Below are 24,002 nucleotides of genomic sequence, written 5' to 3' on the forward strand. Positions count from 1 at the left end.
TGTGGTTGGGTAAGTTTAATTTTCTGTAGTGTTTCAGATAACTCTTCTTTCCCCAAATATGGTCAGTGTCCTTACTGTGACTATTTTCACATTTAAAGTAGTTTTCCCTGCTGTTTCCCACTGGTACTGGATATATTCACCTATTCTGTGCTGTTTGTTTTGCAATATTATACCAATTTATATTAACGCTCTGCACTCAGGTTGTATTGAATGTAACATGCTAATAGCCAAGACCTAGGAGCTGTCCCATGAGGAACTTGAGCTCATTGCAGTTCACTGGAGTGTGGGTCAGCTTGCCCCGGAGCATTTTGCAGGATATGGATCTAAAGCTGCAATTCAGTTGTTAAATCAGGCTACTGATAGATACTTTACACAAACATTAGTTAATCCTAATTTATAACCTTACATACGTCAGAATGACAAATCATGCTTTTATTTTACCCACATCTCAAAACATAATTCTTGGCTCAGTGTTAGTTTGTTTTGAGACAGATGGAACAAAAAAAGCATGTGACACTTCTTAACAACTCTTCATTCATTTGCATGAAAAGAGGTGGATCACATCACTCCTTTTCCACATAGGCAACCCTGTTTATTCAACAAATGAACAACAGATACATTGTCAAAGAAGTATTCATCTGAGTTCCCCTGTCCCTACATAGCGACGTCATGGAAAGCCTGAGATGGTAGCACCACAATATTTCCTTATGCTCACAAGAAACAGCATTTGGGTTTTGTTTAGGGTGCGGTTTGCCACTTCTTTTTTTGTCCTGTCAGAACCGGAATAAGGCTTATTGCGTGGGAGGATTCTCTGAGCTTGATTTAGGTTTGCTAAACCACCTGCAAAAGCCATCTACTACTCCTTGTATGGCTTTGTTCTGAGCATGGCTCCTCAGATATTGTTTCTTGTGTATGTAGAGATGTTTTAAATTGAATGGACCAAAACAATTTTCAGCGTCCAAATAAGTGTATCAAGGAAATGCAGGAAATACTACTGTGTGTTTGTGTGTGTGTGAGAGAGAAAATGCATTCATGTTCTGGGTTACATTGAAGTTACTGTCTGCTTTTGTTGCTGAATATCTTTTACAATAAAATCCTGTTTGGTAATGTTATGAAATATTGCATCCAGGGATCCAGCAGGGGTATGAAAATGTTGGCTGGAGAGATTATTCTTGAGATAAATAGGCACCCACATTTGAGGAAAATGTGTGTGCCTAACTTTAGGTCCCAAGTGGGAACATTTTGGCCTTAATCTAGATAGGGGGGAATGCTTGTATTTAGTTGCCCTAAAGACCTTTCCAAAACCCACAACAGTAAATTGACCCGGAGGTGGGACAACAGGCCATGGTCCTCCCACTTTTGAAAGTGGACAGGCCTGGCCCATCCACATTTTGCCACGGGCCCAGCCCCCTGCTCCTCCTCCTCTCCCCCCCCCCCCCCCCCGGCCAGGCTCGAAGTTGGAGCCTGGCCAGGGTAAGAGCGGCATGGGGAGCTCTGGGCCCTCCACCTGCCTGGGGGGGGGCGGGGGGGGGCAGAGAGCAGCTCCCAGCCTGTGGTCCCCACCCTCGAACCTCTTGCCCAGGACAGATGGAGGGTCACAGCTCCCCACAGCTGCCTGGGAGGCTGTTACCATGGGCGAGGCTGCAGCTCTGTGGCCTGGCTGGAAGCCGGGTTGGGGTAAGAGTCAAGTGGGGAGCCAGGGACCCTCCACCTATTCTGTGCAGGACCTGTGGGAGGGGACACAGGCCAGGTGCTGTTCTTAGGAGGACCCTCTCCCCATGCAGGTTGAGGGGTCTGAGCTCCCTGCTGCTTCCAGTGTGGTTGAGGCAGGGAGGCCTCTCCTCCCCCCCCCCCCTCACTTTTAGGAAGTCACTCCTGAATTGACCTAATAATAAAAGCACAGGAGATTCGAGCACTGAAGACCCTGAAGGTGGGAAAACAGGGTTGCTCTGTGGAATCTTAGAGGGAGGGGACAAAGGGGAAGGCAAGGAAGGGCCATTTGCAGGGGTAGCATGCCTTTTTTTTGGCAGGCCCTGTGGACTGAGCTGCATGGTTCCCTTCAGGAACTGAACACTGTGACGCACATTCAGCCTGGATGGCCATCAGCAATAACCTCAAAAAAAAAAAAAGAGGGAAACCGCATAGAAAAACGATGGCATTGGAGATATGAACGTAATAGGCTTTGGTACTGAGCAACTGACAAGTTAAATCTGAACATGTGCAAGCCAGAATGGAATCAGACTTGCTGAGAGGACCAAAGGAAAGCAAGCAGCTATCAACTGATGACATGTAAGGTACAGATTTGTGGAGTAAAAGCAAAACCATTTTTACATAGTGGGTATTCACAGCATTCCTTCTGAAAGCACTTCTCATTACAAGCGGTTGTCTAATCACAACTCAACTTGTGAGGCACCAGCAATGTGACCTCATTAACCTACACCAGTTTTAATGAACTTCATATTTGAGCAACAACATCTTGACAATTTAAAAAGGAAAAATCTAAATGATACTTATACACTGGGACATACACTTCTCATGTATAACTTGTATTTACTTGTATTTCATAGTAAACCAATCTTTGTGGCTCTACCTATTTTAAAATGTTTTCAACCCTTGATCTCATGATCAAATTAAAAGATGTAAAACCTGTGATCTCAGGATGAGTGTTTAAGGGGTTCTTGTGACTTCTACATTCTGACGTAATCCTCCAGCAGCTGGGCTGTTGACATATAAGAATGCACTGCTAATGTACTGTCTTTTCACCAGGACACTAAAAAAAAGTGTGTATGTGTGTATATACACACACACACACGAGAGAACACACACACACACACACGAGAGAGAACATTAAGATCTAGTGGCTTAAGGAAAAAAGCCTTTCATGCAAACTTGATTCTCTCCTCCCCCCCTTTCCTGTCTTTCTCTAGTTTAAGGGTGTAAGAATTTAAATCTGTGTGGTGAGCAGGTTCTTTTGGGGCTTGGAGAGCTTAAAAATAGCCCTGCACACTATAGAATGGGTTCAGGTAAAGTCCATTGGGAAATTAAAATCTCTTGCCAGAGAGAATCATTTGTTCTGCCACATGTGATGACCTTCTCCCCCTCGACTTCTTTTCTTTTGCCTCTTATACCTAGAAGCTCATCTGACTAAATCTTTCAATAAAATGCTTTAAAATGTGGTCATAGGGAACCATTGAAAAACTTGCCAGAAGCAGACAGGAGTGGAAGAGCTTTGTCACTGCCCTAAACGCCAGAGGTGCAACAGGAACATGATGATTGATGATGTGGTCATGAGGAGACTCAAAATATTGTATCAGATACCAAATAACCAAGTGATCCTAAAGCACAGCATAGAAATTCAGCAATAAATGAACTTAAATTATGAGAAAAGAAAGGGAGTACTTGTGGCACCTTAGAGACTAACCAATTTATTTGAGCATAAGCTTTCGTGAGCTACAGCTCACTTCATCAGATGCATTGAGCTGTAGCTCACGAAAGCTTATGCTCAGATAAATTGGTTAGTCTCTAAGGTGCCACAAGTACTCCTTTTCTTTTTGCGAATATGGACTAACACGGCTGTTACTCTGAAACCTTAAATTATGAGGTCTCACAAAAGCATCAGAATAGTTTACAAGGACAGACACTCGCATACTTGTGTGTACCAGGAGTTGCCTTTGCTTCTGATGGGGCAGATGGTGTGGAGCAGCAGTTATGTAAGAAGGTTCCTTGTATTTTGCAGAGACATTTGGTTATTGTTCACCTTGACAAGTGCATCTCTCGACTGCAGAAACATCAGGGAATTGCAGACTGCTGCGGTTTATAGTGCTCGTGGCTGTGTTCTGTAATGTTTGATTTTTTAAAAAATTATGTACCAGCTCGCTGTGCATTAATACAAACAACACAGGACCTTTATTCACTAGTTGTTCATAGACACCAATGGAATCAAGTTGGCTTCATGGCTTTCTGCAGGAGAATTCGCAGGAGCCACCAGTCGACTTTATTGATTACTACATGGGATTTTCATCTGTGACTTTAACTCTGATGGCTCCTATGTCTCTTCTCCTTATGTTCTCTTTGCTGGGCACTCTGACATGCAGAAGATCACAATGAGATTAATGCCTTGGAGAGCAAGACAGCAGATTTCTGTGAATCAGCAGAGGCTAGGCCCTTACTCCAGATTCCATCTTTTGTCACGGGCAGTTATCATGGCCCTGCGTCATATCTTCATTTTTTTTATGGTAAAGGATACTATGTGGATGGTAGTGAGACCACCCTGGTGTCATGTGGGCTTTGCAGACTTTTGTAAGATTTCATCAACCAATATTAGCTGATTCTTTAAGTAAGAGTTAAAGTATTTATTAGTTTACTAGACAGTATTAAAGAGGGCCAAAGCTGTCTTGATCCCATTCAGTCTTCAGAAGAAAAGATTGAGGCACTTGAAATAAAAATGAACCCTAAAAGGGTTTGAACCAGGAACCTTTGTACCACAGATCACCTGCTTCATCCATTGGGCTGTATACTCTTTTTGTTTAGCAGTTCATGTTTGCAGGTGTTAAATTGCTCACCACAAGAGGGTGCTCATGTTATTCCCTAGGCAGTAGGACCTATAATGGAGGAAGGGGAATTTAAGTCAGATGTACTTTACCTAGTGGAGATCAAAGAAAGTGTGTTCCCTAGGCCCAGGGCATAATGCGAGAGAGAGAGAGAGAGAGAGAGAGTGTGTGTGTGTGTGTGTGTAAAATGGCATGTACAAAAATTTATGCTTAATTTGCTCTGTGCTTTGCTTCTTTGAGAAGATGCTGGAGAATTTTCTCTTAAGGGCAGCTATTAAAGTCACTATGTGGGATTGACTGAACATTTTATATTTTTTTTGCATTGACTTAAAGTTTCAGTTCTTGGTATTATAAGAACAACATACTAGATTCCTTAAAGTTAAGTCTTGCAAAGATAGCAATACTGTGCTCTGTCTACCCTGACTCTCGGCATTGGGGCTCAATGGTGCTATTACTCAACTTTATAATGACAAGTTTCAGAGTAACAGCCGTGTTAGTCTATATCCGCAAAAAGAAAAGGAGTACTTGTGGCTCCTTAGAAACGAACAAATTTATTTGAGCATAAGCTTTCGTAAGCTACAGCCCAGTTCATTGGATGCATAGAATGGAACAGATAGTAAGATATATACAGGTAAGTTGGAAGTTACCATACAAACTGTGAGAGGCTAATTAGTTAAGATGAGCTATTATCAGCAGGAGAAAATAACTTTTGTAGTGATAATCAAGATGGCCCTTTTAGACAGTTGACAAGAAGGTGTGAGGATACTTAACTTAAGGAAATATTTTAAATACGTATAAAAAGAAAAGGAGGATTTGTGGCACCTTAGAGACTAACCAATTCATTTGAGCATAAGCTTTTGTGAGCTACAGCTCACTTCATCGGATGCATCTGATGAAGTGAGCTGTAGCTCACGAAAGCTTATGCTCAAATAAATTGGTTAGTCTCTAAGGTGCCACAAGTACTCCTTTTCTTTTTGCGAATACAGACTAACACGGCTGCTACTCTGAAACCTAAATATGTGTAATGACCCTTATAATGGACACATAATGTAAGGGAGTATAAAGCAATGTTTCTAATTTAATAGTAATACTTCTTCCAGCTTGAACGCTGGACGCTGTGAATGCTGCTGCTGTGTTCTCTGTTGATTACACTCAGGGTCCTTTCAGCTCACAAATATCAATAGATCTAGTGATTCTATGTATTCCAGTCTCATTCATTCATTCATTTAGTCCCTGGTCCTGCAAAGGTTTAGGCACATAAATAGATCCATCTAGTGAGTCAGCAGGGATTCAATATCCATGTGTGTAAATGTTTGCTGTGTCAGGAGTTTGGAATCTGAGATATATCTATTCTATACTAGTGGCAAAGAGTCCTGTGGTGGCACCTTATAGACTAACAGATGTATTGGAGCATAAGCTTTCATGGGTGAATAGCCACTTCGTCGGATGCGTGTATTCACCCATGAAAGCTTATGCTCCAATACGTCTGTTTTTACAGATCCAGACTAACACAGAGCTACCCCTCTGATACTATTCTATACTGTTACTTTATATAAGAACATAAGAATGACCATACTGGGTTAGACCAATGGTTCATTTCACCCGGTCTCCTGTCTTCCGACATTGGCCAGTGCCGGAGGGAATGAACAGAACAGGGCAATTACTGAGTGATCCATCAATGCCCTGTCCTCCAGTCCCAGCTTCTGGCAGTCAGGAATTTCATCCCTGACCAAGGAAGAATCAGCGTCTGACATTATTCTGAAGGGTAAATCTCTTGGCTTCATTGACTGCTTTTGCAACTTGGGTTCAGTGATCAGCAAAAATCTTGACTGTCAGACTGAATTGACTAAGAACCAGAAAAGCAGCTACGAATTTTGGGCTATTAGAAAAACATGCATGGAATAACAGCAAACTATCAACTAAGGTGAGGATGCAAATCTATTAGACTTGCATGCTGTCACCTCTGCTCTATGGCTCAGAAACATGGACTACGTATGCTAGGCACATCAGGAGACTAAACAGCTTCTACATGAGATCCCTGCGCAAAAACCTGAAAACAAAGTGGGAAGACAAAATGCCAAACACAGAGGTACTGGAGGGTGCAGCATTGACCCACTTAGAAACTACTACCAGAAAGAGGAGGTTGCTATGGCTCGGTCATGTCAGGAGAATGGGAGGAGACCATATCCCCAAGAATATTTTGTACAGCGAAATTCGGAACGGCTCTAGAAGGCAAGGTTGCCCTTAATGGTGATACCATGATGTATGCAAAAATGATGTGAAGTTGTTCAGTGTCAAGGTAGACAGCTGTGAAGGGAATCCTGTTCAGTATGGAAGGAACATCTGGCTTTAGCTCTGCTCAACATGAACTTCACCTTGACATTGAACAACTTCACATCCTTCCACACTGAACAGGCGGGCTTTGATCCCCAGAGGATGGAAGCAAAGCAAGAAAGAAGAAAGCAGCGTGCTGTAATCTTGGACTCTAACTCAGGCAACACATGGATCTATGAAACTTGTAACAAGTTGTGTCATGCTCGAATTGGGCTTGTCAGCCATAAGTGGATTCATCAGGCACCTCCCCTTCTGTGCTAGTGGGATACTGCAGATCCAGATCCTGAAGATTGGTACTGGGCTTAGTACGGGAGTCTGGGTCGGGTGCTGCCCAATGGGACGGAGGTACCCTTCTCTCAGAGGCCTCCAAATAATGATTAGTACTCAGCCTCAGGCATATGAGCCTAAACTTTCAAGTTGTTAGGGATTTTTCATGTCCAGTTCACCTTAAGAGTGCTCAGCACTTTCTGAAAATCATTCCCTTCAAGGCATCTCATATTCGGCACCAAGAATCACTAGTCACTTACACAAATATAGGCCTTGATCCTAGAAACACTTGTATATGCATTTAATTTCACATGTATGAGTAATCCTGTGACACAGAGGCCTGTTGGCAAAGGGTCCCTGTTCACTGCAAACAATGCTCATCTGAGATCTGACAAACTCACTACACCAGACATGTCTTGCAGGGTATACTCTATTCATAAAGGGTAATGTATGACTGATACTTTGTAACTTGTCAAGCCTCATAATCAGTATGAGACGTATCTATGGGTAATAGTTAAGGAATTACATAACTATATGGAAAGTATGCCTTTTGGTGTTGGATGTAAATGTGACAGAGGACAATATCCTGGACAAACTTAAACTTAATTCAATGAAATTTAATTTAGAGTTCATTGTATTTAAAAGGCAAGTGTTTAATGTTTTGTTGTGAGATTGTATGTTACTACTGTAGGAGGAATGGTGTATGCTAATATAATTCCTCTGGTTATCAGCCCTTTGAAGCTACCCACTGGAGAGGTTCGCATATACTAGATCAAACTGGTTTCTCCAAGGACCAACAAAGAAAAGAGTTCTGGATCAATAGCCTAGTTTTAAACAGGCTAACGGCCTTCTGATGCAGCAAATGGACAGGACCTCTGGTCCATGGAGGGCACCAATCCTTAGGGAAGGATTGGAAGGCCTTAGCCTTTGTGGGGTTTTGAAGAATTGCTCCTGCCGGAACCCATGTTAGAATTGGGGTGATCTCTGCTTAGCTTATTAGCATGCGTGTAGATTCTTTTATTGCTTTTAATATGTCTTCTTTGTAATGCTTCACTACAAGAATAATGTAAATGTGCATAGGAAGTGCTGTGTGGTAACCTATAACTGTGGCAATCACTCTGTTGTTAGTCTCTGAAGAGACAGCAAGCAAGTCTGCAGAGGCAGTCTGTCTTTTGCTGGGAGTAACGCAGTGAAGGCAGGGAACTGTGCCGCCTGGCAATACCCTGATCAAGAGTGGGAGAGACATGAGTCTCCACCCAAGAAAGGCAACAGGTGGCGAACTGGAAGCCTGACAGGAAACCAACAGTCCTGGGAACCCCAAGAACTGTCACAAATGCCTTTACATCAGTGGAACTACTTGTGCTTAAAATTAAGAGATGCATAAGAATTTGCAAGACTGGGACCAACGCCCATAACTTCATAAGCAACCCTATGAATATTATAATGCTATGTCCTTCATCCATCTGAGAAAGGTTGTGGGTTAGTTCTTTAGGAGGACTGAGCCATGACATACATGCTGGCATACACAATACATTTTAACATGGTAATGTGCATGTGTTCTATTTGCGACTTTCAGTGCGCTGGGATTCTGGGGGTCATGATAGAACTGCCAGTATTTTAAAAATTGCTATGAGGGTAGTTTATAAAAGTCATTCTAAATAGGTGTCCAAATACTTGTATCATGGCTCTCTACAATCAATGCTGAAGTTCAGCTACAAATTTACTTGGTCTGATGCAGGAATTATTTGTTGTACTCCCATCCATAGTGCTCTGCTCACTAAACTAGGCAGCCTTCCTTACGTTTAAGGTCAGGAGATCATTAGATGATCATTATGGTCTCCTCTGGTTTTAATAGCCATGAATTACATTTTTTTACAATACTACAAAGATGTGTGCAATGCAGAGAGGTTTTTTTGGGACCATTTAGAGATTTAATTGAAGAAGGAAGAGGAAATAGGGTAAAATTATTGTTCCTTTAAGAGTGAAACAAAGCCAGCTAGACAAATAACTAGAAATGTTATTTACAGTGTTGCTAGTCCTGCATACTACCCTCCAGCAGAGTCTATGGTGCCTGGGTTAGGGATACAAAGCCAATAACACTAATTTTGCCCTGTTCCAGCAAACCACTTAAATTACGTACTTGCTTAATTTTAAGGGGAGTACTCCCATGCTAATGCATGTTCTGAGATATGCTTTGGTGGCTCAGGACCTTGCTGCTATACATGACATCAACATACTCTCAAAAAAAGAAACAATAATTTCTTTAAAGACTAGCTTATGTTGACTTCCTGATGTGTCTCACATGTCCTCTTTACTAGGAGGGTTGGGCTGAACAACCTGAATCCAACAAACAAATACTGCTGTGTACATCGGGCCAGGCAGGTTTTAGGAGAGTCAGGCTAATGACTTCTGTGAAAGTTTTTGCCGTGGTAAAGTATTCAGTAACACAGCCTGATCAGTTATTAAATAGATTTTTTTCATTATATAAACACTATGAAGTCAGACTATTTTGGAGAATTGGCAACATCATTAATTTGGAAAAGGCAGAAATTGTTGTCCTAGTAAAACAATTCTGCTGCAAATTCAGCCTGCTAACACAAACACACACCTCCCCTGCTTCTATTGCCTCCTAGGGCTTCTGAGTGCAGCCTAATTGCAGAGGTAATTGACTACTAGGTAACTTACTACAACCTTTTTCATTGAGTCCAAATGAATTGGTATCATATAAAGTGTGCAATAGTTTTGTGCTTTCAATTCAATAACTCACAGCAGATTTGAAGAAAACACAGTTACTAGATCACTATAATGCAGTTTCTGAGTGGTTTCATAGCCAAGCTCTAATGTTTTCCAAAAATTCCATTAGGAGACAGAACTGGTCTTTCTCTCAGAACATTTGGGATTGATTATAAGAAATTCCAACTCCAGGTCCAAGCTCTTCCAGTCTTTAGGCCCATCTCTAATTAGAGCTGATTCTGCCTAGCATAGTGGACCTGATTCTCCACCGTTTCTCATTGGCCTAGCCTTTTACACCTTCAAAATATGCAGGAAGATCTGCCTTCCCCTATCATTAAAAATGGTGGAGGAAGGGTGGGGATAATCCTTGCTGCTCTGAAGATACTACCTACCGCGTGGAAAAGCCTAACTCCAGTGACTTGAATTGTTATCCCTTGTGCAAAAGCAGCACCAGGCCGCCACATATATGATTGTTTAGAGGACGTGGGAGCTTAGTGCAGAGCAAAATAATTCTTTGCTGTTCTAAAGTAACTTCAAAGTGCATGAACAGGCCAAGCCTCCCAACACCTCTGTGGTGCAGGCCCCCCATGGGAGCCATGTTTTACAGTTGGGGTTAGGCGGGGCTAAGACCTAGCACTGTCGATAGTGAACTTGGAAGCAGAGGCCTGGACACCCATCCCTGGTGCTCTGCTTGCTAAACCAGGCAGCCTCTTAGCTGTTTATGATTGTGCCCTGCTACACGGGGCCAACCCCTAGAGGTCCTTTCCAGCTTTAGCTCCAAGGAAGGAAGGGTGACGAGGAAGTGCAGAAACTCCTAGGCTGAGTGCTGCATGCCAGGCAGAGCAGGGGAAAGGGCCTGGGTGGGGAGCAGGAGCTGGGGAAAAAAAGCAAACTCAAGGCAGCTGCTGCAGGGGAAGTCTTTAGGCTAGTGAACGCTGGAAGCCATGTATCCGGCATGTCATTAAACCCCCATAGTTACCTGCAGGGCTCTTTTTTTACATGCCTGTCTGTGTGTTTTTAGGCACACATTCAGTCATCTGAGAAGTGGCACTTTGGCGAAGAGGATGTTGCTACCCTGGATGAGCATAGGGGAGAAAAGCTCACTTGTTCGCTCCCCCCGATGGAAACATCTTCCTTTCGGCCCCAAAGCATTCCCCCATTCCCCCACGTGGCTGTAATTACTGCAGCAGGAATGTATCACCTGCAGGGCGATCACTGCCCAGGATTGTTCAGGCTGTCTGAACTTTTTAGATGCCGAACACTCCAGTTTCCTCCGGGGTGACTCTTTTCCGATAGGTTAGAAATGGTCCTTGTTGGGTGGGAGCCGTGGGTCTAAAATGTTATCAAAGAACTCTTAGTGGCTGAGATGTTCCCCCTCCCTAACTCTTTCCCCCCCCCCCCCCCCACATCCATACACACACCACCACCCGCTCCCCCGTCAGCCCCTCCTCCGGCTGGAAGAGGGGAGTTGAAATAGTCAGGTCCTGCTTTGTGAAGAAAGTTTCCTTTCACTGCCTGGCTCAGAGCTGCCTCTGAGAGGAGGACCGATGTGGGTTTGTTATTGCTGGGCTAAGGAGGCACTCTGGATGGTCATGGGGCTGCGTTCAGTCCTTTTATTCTGCGTGGTTGTCGCAGGAGTGCCTAGGAGTAAGTAGAAGAAAATGTTGTTTCCTCTGCTCAAATCGCAGCTTGCTCGCTCGCCAATGCACAATGTTTCTGCACAGCAGTGATCTCACTTGCAAAGCATCTGGGAGAGTGTAAATTATGTTGGGACGTGCAGCTCTTGTAGGAATACTTTCTTGTAGTAACTTTGTCTTGGCTTTCTGTACATCAGTTCTGTATTGCTGGCCTGCCTGGGTGGTGCTTTTGCAGGTGGGAGGGTATCCTGCATGTTAAAGAGCACAGTATTACTGTATCTTCCTTCAGCATTAGTTGGGGAAGCCCAGGAAAACGATAGAACTGCTGTAGTGGATACATGCACTCATTACAGAATGATTGGAGTTTGTAAAAGGCTGCATTAGTTTGATGTTTAAAAATGATGGTTATTACAATATTTTGAAAATGAAAGGTCCTTAAACTAGCTGAAAATGAGGGAAACTGTAACAATATTGTCCATTTTTTTGGCTGAAAATAGATCCAGACACATGCGGTTTCCTAAATCAAAAACAAACAGGATAACCAATTAAAAACAATAAAATAAAATATTCACAGGACTCTGCATTGACCAGCTCCCAGTCAGGGATCTAAACTAAGTGGCCAGATTTTCCAAAGGGGTCAGCACTCCTCAGCTCCATTTGCTTAGCTGGGGGCCGAGCACTTTTGAGAATCTGGCTGTATGATTTAGGTGCTGAGAGCTCTTTTGAAAATCTGGTCCTAACTGCGAGTGCCGAACATTCTTGAAAATCTAGCCCTCCATGATTAAGCTGAACTGTGTGTGATTTTTGGGTGTTGCATTTATTTCAATGCTCTTGCAAAGGAAATTGCTGATTTATTTTCTTTAAAGGCCATTAACTTGATAATGTATCTTTCTACGCTTCCAGCCAACTTTTTCAAGAAAGAAGAAACCATTTACATTTTCCAAAGAATTTCTAGACCCAAACTTGGTTATTTAGATTTGTACGGCTGCAATTTTTCTTTTTGTGTATTTTAAATTTCTAACGGGATTGTGAGAGAATGAATCAGAATAGTTATATTGCTTTCCAAATGCAGTGCAGTTGGAATTTTGAGGTTTATTTATACAGGTCTATAAATGTAGCAAGATTTTGTTGTCCTAGAATGACATTACCAGATATGGTCAGTTAGACAGACAATCATCATTCTAGGAATCTTTTTGCTTTCTACTTACTGATTGAACTGAGATAAAGTTTATTTAGAACAACAATAACCAACTCACTTGCATTTTGCTCCTTTAGTTCAAGTTTGTACTTCCATAAACGAGTTCAGTTTCTGCAAAGATGTAACAGAATCTTGTAGGGGAAGAAAAATAAATAAGTGGTAAATGTATTTTGACAGAAATGTAATTTTACTCTTCTGAGAATTAAGCTCTCACTCTGCTTCAAGAATGATACAAGAATAGATACCAAAGGGAAAAGCTGCTCACTTATTTTTGTTGCAAAAACAGTGAATTCCTCCCCCCTCTCCCCCCCAGTCTTAAAGTCTATAGGAAGAGAAGAGAAAATGTGGTTTCAATCAAATAATCTGAATGGGGTTTTTAAATGGGCTAGTTTGCCAAAGGATTTCCTTAAGGCAGATGGGACATATGAAATATACAAAAGCGCAGCAATGGTAAGTAAAGAGAGAGGTATTGTTAACTCTTGTCTCCTGTAGGAATAATTGACCTAAGGGCCCCAGAGGACCTCGATTATAACTGGAGGGCATGTTTCATTAGCGTAGAACTTGTGGAAGAGGCATAAATACTGCTGCTGTTCTTAATACTGAAGAGAATTATCTTAAACCAAGCTTTTTATAGATTATAGCAAGCTAACATGGGGTGGTTTTTAAAGAGGTTTAATAGTAAATGTTTTATTATAAAAGCAGCAAATTCACCTTCATTTCTGTCCAGGCATGTGCAAGTGCCATAAACAGTAGTGAATCTGCATCACTCATCTGATTTTGGCTGTTTTTACTGTATCAGTGTGACCAAGTTTTTGTTAATAGAACACCTGGGACTCCGTCCAACACTGTGTGTTCCCAGTGAATTCCAAGGAAGTTTGGTGTGCGCAAGGAATGTAGGATCAGGTCTTGGATGGGGGTTGTGTCTTAGAAGTATCCTTAAAAGGGCTATTCTCATCACAGTATATCTAGTTAACTCCCACTTATTATAGCAGTGGAAAAGGTCTATTGGGTTAGATCTTCAGAACTACAGTATATTCATATAAGTGCCCATGGGATGGACAAACAACAATAAAAATCTATTGACCTTTTTGCTCACCTGATTTTTCTATGACGGAGCCTAACTGGCTATTTGAATGCCCAGTCCCAATGTCTGTGCATGCAATTGCAGAAATTGTGCAGGCAATTTGCACACATGTGCATGCCTCCTAGACGATGAAAATCTGACTCTGTCCTGTCACTTAATGGTTCTTGAGCTAGCGCTTTGTCTCATTGTGTTTGAAGCAGATCAAGTGCTGGGGATTCTGCCACTTCCCTTGGAAGATCATTTCAAAGCCTAAACATGATCGTGAGCTATGCCATTAGTTTTAACAGACGCTGTATGTGCATTGAGATTAAAAAACAGACCGAGTATCTTTATATAATGGGCCAAACTGCTCTCTCATTTATGCCTGCGTAACTCTGGCATAACTCCATTCATTTCAATGCATTTGCCCTCACGTCTCTAGAGAGTCACTGCCCTCTCCAGGAAGCCTGAATGAAAATCAGGAAGGAGAATAGATTCTCTAGTGTTTAGGGACTGATGAAACAACAAAAAGGCCTTGTGATGCGATGTTTGGTGTTTGCTCCTCAGCATGCCGGCGTTGGGAAAAGAACAGCTCTGGTGTGGAAACCTGCTGCTGCACATGCTTCAAATGACACTTGCATTCTGTCTTGTGTAACCACTGGCAATGAAACTCTCCTGCTAAGCAGATAATGACCTGAAAAGCAATTGATTCATTTAAAAATCTGCACTTGGGGAGGGAGTTTGGGGGATAAAATACAGTGTGATTCTTCCTTGGGTTAGACACCCCATTTCTACTTAGACTGGATTCTCAGCAATATGGCAGCAGAATCCTTCACTGAGTGCCTAGAATGGCAGAATTAGGCCCTTAACTATAGGTCTTTCCTTTCCTCTGTTGGTAAGAAACGTAATTACATTTTCATACCCACCTGAGCAAATCTACCAAGGGATTGTTATGTATTTACACTACAGTAGTATCCAAAATATGCTCGGTATGGTACAGACATGTAGGAAGACATGGGCTGAAATCCTAGCCCCATTGAACGCAATGGCTAAACTCCCACTGAGGATTTCACCCATGAGGCCTGCCCTGAACAGCTTACATATAATGGCTGATGGTAATAAGCAAAAAGGACAAAGAGCATCAGAAGATGAGGGTAAGATGACATAGCTATGTGTTCTATTTAAAGGTAGCTACACTCAGAACATTAGTGTAATTTTGCTCTAGAATAACTTGGTGGTTCTCAAAATTTTTCATATTGTAGAACACTTCCCTTCAAAATCCCATACCTCCCCCCTGCCCCCCCCCCCCGGCAACTACAGAGCTAGGTTAGATGAAAGAATAATATGAAGGCTTTAAAGAGACAGTGAGTACCATTTCTGAGGTTGCTCTGGTAAATCTATCTCTTATTCCCGCCTCTTATTTTATGTTTGTGGTGTTTGTTTCCTCTCCTGGGGTATAAAGAGTAATTTAATACTCTCAAATCTCTCCTCTACTTGGTTTTGTTTATCTATGTGTGCGCTATGCTGGTACCCCTCTGACTTTGAAGTTATCAGAAAATTTGGTGTCAGCCACCTTTATAGCAAAGGAGTAGACATGAGAGGGCGCAGGGGTTTTTTTTACTTTAGATGGTTAGAAAAGTCTTCTTTAAAAATAAAATAAATAAATAAAAATCCTGGTTGGTTAGCACTATTTACTGATGCTGTGCTGATTACCGCCAATAGAAAAGAATGACAAGGCACCATTTAGCTTGAAAAGAATCTCTTTTCTATTCAACAGTCAGCTCCACCACGGGTGACAGGAGAGATGTACTTGGCCTACAATGTCTTGTTTGTCCTTTTGCTTATTAGGTCTTGTCCAGTGCTATTTTATGTGATTTTTGTCAGACCTTGGACAACTTAGCTGGAGAACAATTTTGGGTCTCAGCAGCCTTCCATGAGCCTTTTATTCAGAAGGCTAAAGTATACTTGGTTTGTCAAGAAGATTAAAAAACAAAACCTGATCTGAGAGTTCTGGGGAGGGATTTTTTATGGCTGACCGTGAAGTCATTTGTTCTTTCCTAATGGCTGCAGCATGTCTAATGCGTGCCTTGAAAATATTAATGGTGACTGTGGAATCTAGAAAATAAAAATATAAACCCCAAGACATTTCCAGGTTGTGGATAGAAGGCACTTATTTAGATATGGTTAGAATGAGGCATGGCAGAACTTTAAAGGGGAATCTTGCACTTTGCTTATACCCATCTAACCAGAGCAATTAGTCTCTTAAGCACTAAAAACCAAGATAGTCAAAATATGCTGGAAAAGTTCTAGTGGAAGACGGGATTTTTCTCAGCTTATGGGAGAGAAATAGGAAACTTGTTAGTCATTGCATTTATTTGCTTGTGTTTTCAGAAAGTGTTTATCCTCTTTAGAGCAGAAGAAGGAAGAAAGGGAAATCATGAGTGTTAATGTGCACGTAGTTACCGATGGTTTAACATCAACAGAAGTGGACCAAAACCACCACTCTGTGGCTGAACTCCCCTGAATGAACTTCAAGCCCTCATCAGAACTTTGACTCCTATCTCTATAAGCAGCAGCACCTAAACCCTAGCTCTTAATACTGTGCACAGATCTCCACTTTGCTGCTCAGGCCTGTAATAATGCTGGTGGTACAGAGGAGACAAGACTCGGTTGTAATGCGTACAACAGTGGTTCTTCACTTGAAACTGCCAGCCAGACACAGACTGTCCCTCTGGTTCTCCAGCTGCCAGCATAATTAGGCAGAACCCGTGCCAGTGGGTCTCACAACAGAGTCCTGGCCTGAACTAAACAGTCATGGAATGAACTTCTGACTCCATTATGTGGCCCATTTCACTGTCACTCACACATTAAGGCTTCTGATCTGAGGGTTGCAAGAATATTTTATATTGTGAAAAATGTTGGCTTCTACCCAATTTAGAAAAGAGATGATGTTCAAATGTTGGAGCTTTTATCCTTTGCCAGAGAAGAATGCAAAATCATTGTTGCAAAACGACTGTGTGATAACAAGTCCCTTGCTGTATATGGTGTTTCCCCAATAAAGTCTTTTCAGTAATTACTATTAGAGGACTTTGCAATGTATGTTGCTGCTTTAATCTCAGTGTTATTGTAAATGAACAGTTATGGTATCAGTCACTGAAGCTGCACATGGGTTTTTTCTTAGTGCATTTCTACAATTATTTCTGATTTGTTGTTGCAGGATCTCAGGAGAATTTAGGCCCGGAACCTGCCTGTGTGACTGAGTGTGCTGGTGAGTAAGGCCAAGCTAGTATTCAGAGCAGATTTATAGTCACAACGCACGACTTTGCAGTTTGTAACGTGCTGGACTTTTCAGTGGGCATTGCTTTATTGGAAGGATGACAGTGATAGCTGAGCTAGGATTTACTGCTGTTGAGCTAATTTATATTCCTGGAGGAAACTGCCTAGCATGGCTGTGTCTTCTGTTGCACTGGGTTGCTCTAAATTAACATTCTATGGACTCAGATCACACAAAAGTTAAAACTAGCCTACAGTGTGCTCCAAAATATGCAACACAAAATCCTGCCCTGTCCTGAGTCTCTTTTTCCACATCCCAGCGTTACCTGCACAGTAGCAAGGTAGGAGAAAGACCTAGCACTCCATCCACAGAGCCTGACTATTGCTCCTGGGAGTCCTTCACAGACTCAAGGCTTGGTCAGCTAGCTTGTGTGCATGCATCAGTAACCAAAGCTTCCTGCTCACCTTGGCAGCAGGTGCTTGAGTGTGCACTGAGAACAACAACTGGAGAATCAGAGAGCACTCCGATCCCAGGTCCCCCTATATGCTGTCCTGAACAGCCAGTGTGGCTCAGTGTCTTTTTGCTCAGCCATCATTGCTCAGCTCGAATCCAACCCCATAATTCCTAACAAAAACCTGTTTTTTTTTTAAAGGGCTTTCAATTCCCCAGTGAGCATGCAGGTGGAGCTAATGAAGAGTAAGCATGACAAATGTTGTGGCCATCTTTCCCAGGCAGCCCCCTCTTAACCTGATGCAAGAGAGAACGTTTTAATCAAACTCTCCTGCTTCTACTTTACAGTAGTTCCAAAGCTAAATAATGCTACAAATTTGTGATCTTTCAGGGATTTTACCACTGTCATTATAAGTGTCACTGTGGCATGCCTTGGCCACCAGAACTCATGCTGGTGGAATGGTTACTCTGATCCTCCGGCCCTTAAAGCACAGCTTACTATCATCTGAACTAAAGGAGAATCTTCTTTGACAGTAGCAATATAGAGTCTATGGCACACATTAGCATTTCTGACTTTTTTTCAGTAAAGGGCAGCACGGGACATATGCACTAGCCAGTTCATTACTATTAAGTGGCTGTTTTAAATGACCTTTCTTGTAGGGGATTGTAGTGAAAGAAGCAATATTACTCTGATTATAATTCAGTGCGAGATAATTACATGGACTGAAAGCCACGTCATGCAATCAGATCACAGTTTACATCAAAACTCCTTGATCATTTAAATTGAATAATTAATCAAGTAACTGTAAAAGACTTTAGATGAAGACATTTTGAAAGCAGCAACATTCCATGTTTCCAGGATAGAGCAAACATATTAATCCTTGCATAGTCACTAAAAAGGCCCATAGGTGCTTTAACAAGGGGTGCTGGGAGAGCTGCTGCACCCTCCTCACTTGAAGTAGTTTCCCTCAGATACAGGATTTACAGTTTGATTCAATGGATCTCAGCATCCCCATTATACAAATTGTTCCAGCACCCCGGCCCTGTTACCTTCTTTTGCTGTTTGCTTTTTTCAGTGTTTGCCTGCTATTCTCGTTTTCTGAAAGGGAGGGTAGCATTCTATCTAATAAATAACTCGCATATCAGTTGTAAATCTATTAAAATACAGTTCTGTTGAAATCAAAATGCCCTGTAAAATCATGTGGATTTTGCCAAAATTTTGTTCAGAGGAAAAACCGGTGGAAAAAATTCTGACAGTGTTGAAACGAAATGGTTAGATTTTTCATTTTTAAATGGCTTTTTGTTTTATTTTTAAAAAAATTTGTATTATAGCATTTTAAAAAATAGAAAATGAAATGAATCCTTTCAATTTTGACAAAATTAAATGTTTTCATTGACCGAAACCAAATTTTTGTTCAGAAAATTTTGAAATGTTTGGTTTTGTTTCTGATTTGGGAATAGGCTACCTTTTGAAATCTTGAAATCCTTAGCAAAATAGAGGTTCCATCATGTTTACAGCATCTAATTAATAGTATCCAGGGCCCTTTTAGGGGAGAGATGTACCGAACACCACGACAGGAAGACATCTAACAGCATATATTTCAAAGCATGATTTATTTTCCAAGGCTGGTTCCACTCAAAAGAATACAGTCAATAGCTCAGTGCAGGATACAGTCAGGTTCAAACTATTATAAAACAAAGATTGGACTGTATCTGCTGGTATGACATTACCCTGAGCTTGGGATGTACCCTTTTGAGCTACATGCAAAAGAACTAAATCTGTGTGATTTTTTTTTTGGCCAGTAAAGAATTCCAGTGAATGTGGAATGCCTGAAATTTCAAAAGCCTGAAGTTGTATCACCGTTTTGCCCTATGGGTCAAATCTAACCTCCAAATACACTTTCTATGCTGTCCCCCTTCAAGGGACACACGCAGTATGTTTTGCCGAACAGCACATCACTCGTGCAGTTCATGTGATAGAAGTGAAAGGCTGTAGCTGTTGACATCCATGTCATTGCTTCGAGCTAGGATCAGCCAGTGCAAACTTGGTCTGGCAAAGTGTTGGCTGTAGTGTCTGGAACCTGAAAACTTGCTGGGGAGATTGGGTAGAGGTGGGTTTTCCCCTGGGACTAGACAGAACAGGGATTCTCTTTCCTTCTGGCTTGTTCATGAAGCTGAATTTGTCTCGAATAAACGGAATTGTTGTTTTTCTGCCTTGCCTCTGGACTCTTACACTACAGTATAACCCCAAAGTGGACAATGGAGATCTGGGGAACGATTTCCAACTTGTTTCCTACACCAATGTCACTCATTGATAGCAGCAGAGTTACCCCAGTCAACAGTTGTGTCAGTAGGAGGAAATCAGGCTCCTTTCCTTTCAACAAACTTATAGAAGCTTCATCCCCACAAGTGGAAGATAGAAAGGACCAAACTGATCAAGTGTCCCTAATCCAAACAGAACTCCTGCCTTCCCTTTCCTCCTCCTTTCCTCAGCCCAAACCTTCCAGGATGGTATTTCAAAGTGGCACTTCTGACGTAGGGCTTGTCTACACTTACTGCGCTGCAGCTGTGCTGCTGTAGCACTTAGTGTCGACACTACGTATGCTGATGGCAGAGCTTCTCCCGTCAGTGTGGATACTCCATCTCCCCACGCCCGGGTCTACACTACACATTTATGTCAGTGTAATTATGTCGCTCAGCCGGTGGAAGCTCTCCTGTCAGCATAGGTGGCATCTTCACTAAGTGCGACAGTGGAGCAGCTGCACTGGTCCACCTACACAGCTGCAGGGCTGTAAGTATAGACAAGCCCTGAGAGGTGGTAGCTGTGTCAATAGGACAAGCCCTCCTGGCGACATAGCGCTATGTACATGGGAGATCGGTCAGTATAACTGTGTCACTCGGGTGTGGATTTTCCACACCCTTGAGCAATGCAGTTATACCAACATGAGTTAGTAGTGTAGACCGGGGCATAGAAATCATCCATCTGATAACAGATGTGCAGTTAACAGCACATAGAATCATAAAAGTGTAGGACTGTGAGGGCTTATCTATACTTCCGGCTAAAACGGCACTGGTGCGATCGATGCAGCAGTGTTGATTTAGCAGGTCTGGTGTAGACAAGCTAAGTTGATGGCAGAACATTCTCCCATCGATGACGTCTGTATGCCACCACCCCGAGAGGTGGAAGGTAAGTTGGCGGGAGCATTAGTGTAGACCAGCCCCAAGAGACCTCAACTGGTCATCTAGTCCAGCCCCCTGCACTCAAGCCAGGATTAAGTCATAACTAGACCATCGCTGGCAGGTGTTTGTCTAACCTGCTTTTAAAAATCTCCAGTGATGGAGTGTCCCCAACCTCCCTAGGTCATTTGTTCCAGTGCTTAACTACCCTGACAGATGGGAAGTTTTTACATGTGTGAAATGTACCTGGAGAATTGTAAAGTCTTGGTTGTCTCATGTTGCTGTCATCAAAATATCCAGCTTGGGTGGTGGGAAGACTGCTGTGTCACAACACTCCTGCCCCACCCTGCTTGTGGTAGGGTAGACTCTTAACACTACAGGGCCTTCAGTGTTATGGGCCACATTGTGGCTGGGCCCTGTATGAGTGTGCCGTGGGAAGGAGGGCACTCCTCTTCTCTGTGCCCTCCATGCAGGAGCTCCTGGGGGCTTCATACTACTGAAAATCTGGCCACGTACATTATGAGCCTAATTGGAAGCAGAGTTCTTCTGATAATCTGGCCACTTGCTTAGGTGCCTAAATGGCCTAAATCTACCAACAGTCTCTTGATTTACTGATAAAATATAGAAGTGCGCACACAGGTTTTTGGTTTGTTTGTTTGTTTCCTAGAACACAGTGGGCTGAATTTCCCCAGAGGATCCAGATATAGCTATAGGTATTCAACAGCCACCAATACATTTCTGCAGGGAAGCATCTACAAAAGGAGTGGTATGTCTCTGGAAAGCACAGTGATTATTGAAGCCCTAGGAAAGTGCCATATGGTCTTAAAAGTGAGTATTGTCATGAGTTCAACAAGTGCCTCCATGACTGACTGCAATTAATTAACACAGGATAATACCCCTCCATAGGGTGACTGCTCCATTCAAAATATTTGGTTTACCTGCAAGTAAACAAATCCCTAGGACTAATAATTAGAGTTGCAGAATTGCTTGGATGCATCACAGCCTTTAAAGTTCTTTACCACTTAATCTGAAGCTAAGTTACATAAATCATTCCCTTCCCTGAGTAAAACTGCTGCTTTACTGTTGTGCCATGAGAAGTGAAAGAGGACATGAAGTCGATGCCCTTGAAAGAAACTAAGGTGATTTTTAATCACTTTCAGATCTGTATCAACAAGTTAAAAATATCCCTGGTTCTTTCTTTGAGAGAGAACTTCTGAAAGGTTTGGGATCGGTTGGGAATAAGGCAGGGCTAGCACAGTATAAAATTCACTGGGTCACATAATGCTCCCATTGAACTCAATCGGTAAATTGTCACTGACTTAAATGGAGCAGCAGCCCAAGGACTCAGATTGGATGCTTTATCCAGGCCAAATTCTGGCTGGACATTATGCATTGATGCCCAGCAGGGGGAGCATGGAGAAATTAATTGCTGGTACCAATTCTGGCTTCCTTTTAGACTCACAGAGGTTAATTCATAGATTCTGGGCACAAAGACCCACAGAGACTCTAGGGTGAGCCTTTAGGTCAGGGGAAGGCCCATGCTTTGATGTGTATATGACGTCTGGTTTATTCATGACCCCTGTGCACATGCCCTTGCTCAGATAATATCTTCTCAATATTCTTGTTTTACACAGTCACACAGTTATCTGAGCACCTAGGTCCTTGTGGGCATGATTTGGGGGAAGATTCTGTATTCAGGGGTGTGTGACTGGAATAATATAAAGTGCTTTTATGGCATATCTGTGCTTTCACTGACCCAGACATTGGAAGAAGGCACAAAAATGTGCTTCAAGTGGAGACTGCAACTTTATTAACATATCTAACAAAAGACATGGGGATTGAGCAGCTCCCTACAAAATTACCAGCAGGAACTGGTCCAGGGCCGTACCCAAGCAGACTTCAAGAGAATAAGGGGAAGCTACTTCTACCCCATCCATGCCGACTGAATAAAGGGGAGTGGCTGGAGCTGCCATGATCCCCTGCCTACCTCACTTGATGGATAAGGGTCCAGAGGAGGGGTCTTTGAGCTGCCTGAGATGCTCAAGCCTACACCACCACCCTGCAACACCAAGAACGAGGCCCAGTGTCTTCCAGTGCTCTCTTGATTCAGGCCCGCTTATAAGTTGGCATTTCCTGCCAAAACTATCTGCACCGGCCGCTCTTTTAGAATCTGCAACAAACATTAAAACCAAAATAAACAGTGACTCTGGTTCAGCCTCTTGGGTGCTGAGAGGCTGCTAGATAAACAAGTCACCATGTGGACTGCCAGTTCTGCCATGTGGGTCAATTCCTTCCTGACCCCAAACAGAAACCGGCCAAATCCCCAGACACCTAGGAAGTCCAGCAACCAACCCAAGCATACCTCTTCCCCCCCTTGAGCCAATGAGGGTAGGCTAAAGGCTGGGTGCTTGCATAATACCCAGCAGGCCAGGAGCCAGTAGTGTCTCCCTGCAACCCCTGAACCAGCCAGATAAGTGGGAAGATATGTGGCCACCACACTCACTCCCCCCACACTAACTTGGGCCACAGGGTGCTTGGGAGAGGAGAGTCTGGATTCTTCTTCCTCTGAGCAAGGGCTCTAGAGGTGTCTATACCCGTGCCTGATCTGGTCAATGCCCCACCCTAACTGGGAAGGTGCCCAGAATGTGAGTGCTCAGAATTAGACTTATAATTGTTTTTGGTGGTAACTGGTTGACTTACTGATACTTCTATCTGCTGTGTACTCTGTGCCATGGCATACACTGTAAGGTGATCGTGAGTTACAATAGCTTCACACACCGTTTTCTCACTGGCCTACCCATAGCATCTGCTTGCAACTGCTGTAGAAGACACACAAATCCCCCAAGCATGGGAAATGCAGCCTAACACATTTTACTGTAAAAGTAAAAACAATGGGGGAAGTGTAATATTGCACCAAAGAAGTCTCAGACAATAGGTAGCGTTTAACCCGCTGGGTGTTACTGTTCCCCTTCTGTATCTGATCCAAACAGGATACGAGCCTGTTAGATCCCCAACTGCAAAGCTTTAGCTGAAGCTGCAGCTTGTGCTGTTAGCTCTGGAGGTCCCTGATTCAGTTCATGGTGTATTTATCAAGTATTTTGTTCAAGGCATTGCGTGTAGCCAAGCTCTAGCTTTTCCCTTTCTGTCTGAAATCAAAATGTATCATGCATACATTAGTCTCACCCAGGCTGGGAGGCTTGCTCCCAGATGCAGGTTAGACATGCCCTGTAAGGCCTGATCTGCAACCCTTATTCATGGGGGTAAATATCAAGCAAGCAGTTTGGGGAATTAATCTGACTTGTGAGTTGTCCACCTGGGT

At 42.8% G+C, this 24,002-nt stretch overlaps 1 protein-coding gene across 2 annotated transcripts in view; it reads left to right on the forward strand.

Moving 5' to 3' along the window:
- The first annotated feature begins 11,352 nt into the window (after positions 1 to 11,352).
- The window catches only part of LOC125643552 (uncharacterized), a 151,787-nt gene continuing 139,137 nt past the window's right edge, over positions 11,353 to 24,002 (forward strand). For both annotated transcript variants that reach the window (XM_075132769.1, XM_048866354.2), the window contains exons 1-3: positions 11,353 to 11,531; positions 17,000 to 17,050; positions 21,351 to 21,511. In XM_075132769.1, coding sequence (XP_074988870.1) covers positions 11,432 to 11,531; positions 17,000 to 17,050; positions 21,351 to 21,511 — 312 coding nt within the window. In that variant the 5' untranslated portion in view covers positions 11,353 to 11,431. The remainder of the gene's footprint in view (positions 11,532 to 16,999; positions 17,051 to 21,350; positions 21,512 to 24,002) is intronic.

Source organism: Caretta caretta, chromosome 10, assembly GCF_965140235.1.
Source record: "Caretta caretta isolate rCarCar2 chromosome 10, rCarCar1.hap1, whole genome shotgun sequence".
Taxonomy (NCBI): Eukaryota; Metazoa; Chordata; order Testudines; family Cheloniidae; genus Caretta; species Caretta caretta.